The sequence below is a fragment of the Vanellus vanellus genome (genome assembly GCF_965231255.1).
Source record: "Vanellus vanellus genome assembly, chromosome: 10".
In the NCBI taxonomy this organism is placed as follows: domain Eukaryota; kingdom Metazoa; phylum Chordata; class Aves; order Charadriiformes; family Charadriidae; genus Vanellus; species Vanellus vanellus.
In genome coordinates this window covers 2,462,148-2,468,147 of record NC_138915.1, presented here as the reverse complement: position 1 = coordinate 2,468,147, position 6,000 = coordinate 2,462,148, and the positions used below count along the sequence as shown (strand labels likewise).

Genomic DNA, 6,000 nt, shown 5'->3' with positions numbered 1-6,000 from the left:
CAACGCTCAACGTGAAGGACTGTTGAGAAGATAAGTCATAAACTGTTGACTGGCCAGTTACAGGCTTACACGCCGACTAACGTTCCTACAGTATACAAGAGCATAAATACAAAGAAAGAAGCGCCCGGATGCTCAAGGTTATCCTAGGCATTTGCCAAGCAGGCTAACTGGAGACAAGTGTTTGTGTTAGTGGGTCATTTTAAGCAGAGCAGTTTACACCTGCAGGCAGCCCTAAATGTATACATCTTCAGCACTCAGTGGGTTCAAATTTCAGTGGTTTTGTTTGAGACCGTTACCCAGACTTTAGGTTTTTATCTGACCTTCCATGATATCCTGAGTAGGTGGTGCGGGCCCAGCATCCTGGTTAGGACCCCCCTGGTGAGGATAACTTGGAAGAACCTAAAAGAAACCTCATTGTTTGAGAAAGGACTCGGGAGAAAGATGGGATTCACATAGATAGTCACCAACCTTTGTTTTGCTCCAGATACCAATTTGAAAAATCAATAGATTAAGAAGCTTCTCCCGTTCAGGGAAGGATACAGAGAGGCTTCCAGACAAATCAATATAAACTAGTTTTCCTTACCTATATCGGAAAAAATTTTAATGTGAAAAAAGCTTGCTTTAGATTATCTAGTTCAGCCTCTGCAAGCGTAGAAGATACAGGAAATAGCAGAGTGAAATGAGTCCTATACCTGATTTTATTCAAAAGGCAGGAAAAGCAACCCAAAGGAACTGTGAAGAACAAATATCAAGAAATAGATGAAATGTACTAAAAAGAGAAAATAGGAAACCAGACTGTTAAAAACACCAGCCTGCACAATAACATGCAGGTGAAGGCACTTATGCTGGGACACCTGTGTGGCAGGTGATTGTTAGAGAGACGACAACCCATTTCTGTGGTGAGCTCTGAGGTCCTTTGCCCTAATTCTTTGGGGTTACAAGAGGACAAAACCAGTAGGAGTAAACACCATTAAAGAAAGCAAAGGCATGTGTTAATACCAGATACCACTGAGCTCAGTCAGGTTAGATAAAGCAGGTGGCTGACAGGAGTCGAGTAAGAATCCCTGAGAAGTCTGAAAAAAATAACAAACATCACATCATTTAAACAACTTGGCCCCTTCTGATCCTCTATCCAATACACCAGCCCTCAATTAACACACAGGCAGTGGAAGATCCTCGCCCTTACCATGAGCTGCACGGTGATGCTTCAGGAATGAGATAATCCTGCCAGATTCCTCCAGATCCCTGTTTCCTAACTGAAACTAAATAACGTGGAGAGTAAGTGAGAGACAGAGATACTCACAGCCAAGAGGAGAACTGCTATGAATGGTGCTAGTGGGGTACTGTAAACTGGAGCCTGGCCTGCAAGCATTAGTGAAATGTTTAGTAACAATACTTAACTCTGTTATGTCTGGGTATCTTTTTCTCTTTTGACTAAAATGTTACAATTTTTACCATATAAATGAATCACTATATTTGTTTCTACTGGGTAAACTATATACATCATTGTAAGAAAAGAACAATAATTAAATTAAGGGAGGAGAGAGAAAGACAAACAAAATATTAGTAAATAAAATAGAAGACATATGTTCAATAATACTTTTCAGGCAATACTTTTGCTTGTTACATTTACTATAAGGAGGAAAAAATCTTCCACTCAAAATAAACATTGGAAACACAGCTGCCCAAACATCAGTCACTTGCTATTTCCAGCACAGTTGAAGGCCATTGTCGCAGGTTCGGAGGGTGTCTGTGCTCTCTGAAGCGATGGCCGTCGATACGGCTCAAGACGGCTGTTGATTTTGCGACTGCAGAGGAGCCCCCAGTGTTTGGGGGACTGTCAGTGCCACCAGTGTTTTAAAACGTGGCTCGAGCACTTGAGCCTGCGCTCTGTTTCCACATCATCTCATGCGCTGCAGAAGGGCTGATGTGTATTACCGAGAGCCAGAAAGGGACCTGGCTGCCAGCGCTCCATCAGCGTCCGCCTGGTCCCGCTCAGGAAACATGCTTCACGTTCCTCTGCGCTCAGAGAAACCTCTACGCTTCATCCTTGATAAAGTGGGAAGACGATATACTCCGCTCTCTTAGACGCAGACAGTTCACACAGCAGTGTTTCCCATTCTTTTTCAAAATAGAGAGCATACTTGCAGGGTGTTTTCCTATATGCACTTATTTTAAAGTTTATAAGCAAAGGTTTTTAAACACTGTCATTTTCTTACCCTACAGAACAAGACACAATAACAAACCACCTCACACTGATGCCATTAACAGTAGAGCCAGACAAACTGTCTGCACCTTTTTTTCTTTTTGCCACCTGAATAAATTATTTCCAAGAGAAGCGATTGATTATTTGATCAGAGCTATACATAGTTAATTTACTGTTTGATGAAAAACTGATCCAATGAGCTTTCTGGGGCTCATTGGATGAATTCTTTGCCAGTAGTTTCTTCTGTGATATGACCAGCTCTACTTAATACATAGATACTAAAATACAAAGAAGTGCAAAAAAGGCCATAAAGCAACTACAGACCACAGCTATCTGCAGGTCCGCTATGAACAAGGGGCTCGTCGGTCACTGCAGGTGATTTCCTTAATACATTGAATTTGAAGTCAAGGAGAAGGAGAAGTGCAGTTCCCAGGAGCCCGTACTTCAGGTGCTTTAGCATTCACAGTTAACACGGGATGGGGTTTGGAGATTTATTTCCCCCTTTGATAATACCTGAGGCTTATTTGTGTTTACTTCAATGTAACCAACTGTAACTGATCATCCAGAAACGTTTTCTTCACTGCCCCGAGGGTGTTTAGGCTGTCTTTGCCAAGGTAATATAATTGGATTGCAAGTGTTGGGGTTTTTTTTTTCTTCCTTTAGTTTGTAATCATGAAGAAAAATTCTTTTTCTCCGGAGAAGCCAAATCAGTGTCAAGTCTAAGAAGCAAAGGAAAGGGTTGTGCAGACCTTGGAAGAAACTGCACAGAGGGAGTCGTTCACGGATCCAGGCTTATAGCTTAGGAGGTTATAGCCTTGACTGTCAATGAACGTCTTTCTCACCCTTGCTTTTTATACTTGCAACCGAGATGCTTTTTCCCTTCCTAGATTTCTGAAGTCAGCTCTGATTGATTGTTACAAAGCACACTAAATGACAAGGATTATTTGCTTATTTTTGAAGTTGTGAGTATGCACGGGGTATGCATGGGACCTGGGTATACATACTCGCAGAACAACAGTCGCTGCCACACACAGCTTTTGGGTGGGGGGCAACACACTTTGAATTTCTCAAAGGTGAGAATTTGTGATCCATTCAGTCCTGCGTGATTAGGCTGCAATAAAAGCTTTGAATTACTGTGAACCCATGAAGGGTTTAGATGCAGAGGGCATTGCATATCATACCAATATTTACCTTGGCAGGACAGTCAGAGAAAAATATGTGTCACATATGCTTACAGTTCAGTATGGGCTAGTATTCCCTGGATCAAACTGTTGGGCATCTGCCACAGAATCCAAAGGAAATGCCTTTTTTTTTTTTTTCTTTTTAGTAAATAGCCTGTGTGCAGAAAGGAAAGATAAAAATGCTGCTACCCTGCTGGTGCCTCAAGGGTGTATGAGCATTTATGTGTAACTCTCATGTTGTTAATGAGTATTTTATGCACGTTCACACAAACATGTGCATGTGCGCTGGGAAATTCTGTCTATTTAAGCTTAAGAAGGTTCTTATTTAAGGCAGTGATTTTGCCTTGTAATCATTACAGATGCATCTCCATCAAGGTTCCCTATTGCATGTATGCTAAAGAAATTGCTGTTTGAACAAAGGGAAGCAGATGTAACCACTGTACGCCCTGATGGCCCAAAAGATCAGTCTGCCGAGTACTGTCTGCTTTCTCTCTGCCATGTCATTTTTAGGAGTGCATCCTATAGGCAGTGGAAAGTATTAAATCACGAATTGTAATAAAAATATTTTGGATTTCAAAATATTTCCAAAATATTTATGGAAGGTGAGATCCCAAGTTAAGAATGATGTTTCAGTTTTGGATTTTTTTCCAAAACCAAAATGTTAGCGTGTCTGTCTGTTGTTTTCAACTGATCCCTTACAGCATCGTACTAAAGAATCCCTGCAGGATGTGCGCAGGACCAGTAGAACAAATCTTGTTTTCACAACTAGCTTGACATGACTCTTGGAGACTCTTATGGAGTAAAATGTTGAATGAAGGAACTTGTAAATCTGCAAATGCCAATGAAGAGTCCCAGCCAGGGGAGGAAGGGAGTGGAGGCAGTTCTGGGTTACAGCTCCTACTTCTGATTCTGATAGACAGAATTTTAATTTACTGCATATGTTGCAATAGGCCTTTAAAGATAGCAAAGAAGATGCTCTTAAAATGTTTCTATTCACATCAGAGATGTGCCAGAAGAAACATATGAACCATTGTCCTGTCAGATTTCCCTTCCGTTTTTACTCAGCCTTTTTATCCAGGCACAGAGGCATGTAAAAATCTAGCATGGTTGGGAGGTGCATGATGCCCTGTGTTGGGCTGATTACACTGGAGGTGCCGAGTAGTGAATGACAGAGTTGTAATCTGGAGGTGGGCTGTGGCATTCCAGGTTGGGATCCATAGGAAGGAGAACAGAGTCTTCCAGTGTGAAGTCCATGGTGTCCTCTTCTACCTGTACTGCTGGCTGGTATTTGACAGCCTCACGCTCATTGTCAGATAATATGGATTCTTTGCTCTTGCTAACAGCTCTCCGCCTGTTGAGAACAAACAGTATAATGTATTGACCCTGCCTCCATAAGGTTTTGTCTCAATGTGTAATTAATGGTCAGAATTATTTAAAAAAAAAAAAAAATATAAAGCATTTCAATTTACCTTTGCAGCATCGTGTAAGACAGTGACATTTTACAGATTGGATAAGGGAACTGAATTAGGTATTTCAAATAACTTGGTGTTTTAAAGTAGATTTAGGAGTAAATCCAGGAGTCCTGTTGCTCTGTCTTTTCAGCTTACCTCATTTCACTGCACTATATATATCTTAGTTATAAATGCCCCTGTCCTATACATACAATACTATTCTCTCTCATTGTTCTGACACAGGTCAGTAAAAATTTGACTTTTCTGAAAGCAGAACTGAAGGCTATGACTTTTCTTTAAGTATAATAAAGGATGAAATAATGAATAATCTTTGACAGACTCCAATTTAAAATTATGCTGAAAGCAAGAGTGTGTGTTGAACACTACCCCTTGCGGTGTAGGGCGAAATCTCTGTTATATTCTCTAGCCCTTTAAAATTACCGAGCAGTACGTCAGTGAAGGGCAGCGCTTTTCAACGTTACAACTGCTGGCCTGTAACTGATGCTATTAAAGAGAGCCAGCTTTCATTTTCTGCTGTCTTCTCTTATTATAGGTGATGAAGGCAGTGGGAGAGAAGCAACTTACATCACATGGAGCAACCTCAATGTTAAAAGTAGGAGAACCCTGGAGAGGATTTGTATTGCAAGGTGACCTTGAGGAACAGCAAGTGTTGTGCAGGAGAAAAAAAAGGTACTCTCTCTCATAGGCTGCCTTAAAAATGGACCCTACATGTTTTGTTAAGCCTGGTTTCTTCCATCTGAGGTTTTCATTGGAAGAGGTCTGGATAATTTAGGGTTGGTTCTCCAAAGGATCCCAATGTGAGAATGGCTTTTGCACATCTCCACTTTGCTTAGGGATCCTTTAACATGCATCTGTTTGGGATAAGCCTCACTCACAGACTGATTATGGCATTGCTCACGTCTCAGTTCAGAATGACTTACGAATGTGCCCGGGAGAGTTTGAAATCAGGCAGTGCTCGAGCACTTTGTGTATATATTTCATATGTGTTTAAAGGAGCATAAAGCTGCATTCTAATGACCCTAAACCAAATCCGAACAATCAACAGGTCATCAAATAATTGTATAATCCATTACACTTATTTTATTTGTACTGCTGCAGTGCTTACAGTACCCAACAGTTGATCATGGATTCAGAGTGTAGT

At 41.0% G+C, this 6,000-nt stretch overlaps 1 protein-coding gene across 1 annotated transcript in view; it reads right to left on the bottom strand.

Moving 5' to 3' along the window:
- Positions 1-4,160: 4,160 nt before the first annotated feature.
- Positions 4,161-6,000, bottom strand: part of LOC309675747 (vascular endothelial growth factor receptor kdr-like) — a 136,166-nt gene continuing 134,326 nt past the window's right edge. The window contains exon 30 of the mRNA XM_082488119.1: positions 4,161-4,738. Within this exon, the coding sequence (XP_082344245.1) occupies positions 4,528-4,738 (211 nt within the window). The 3' untranslated portion in view covers positions 4,161-4,527. The remainder of the gene's footprint in view (positions 4,739-6,000) is intronic.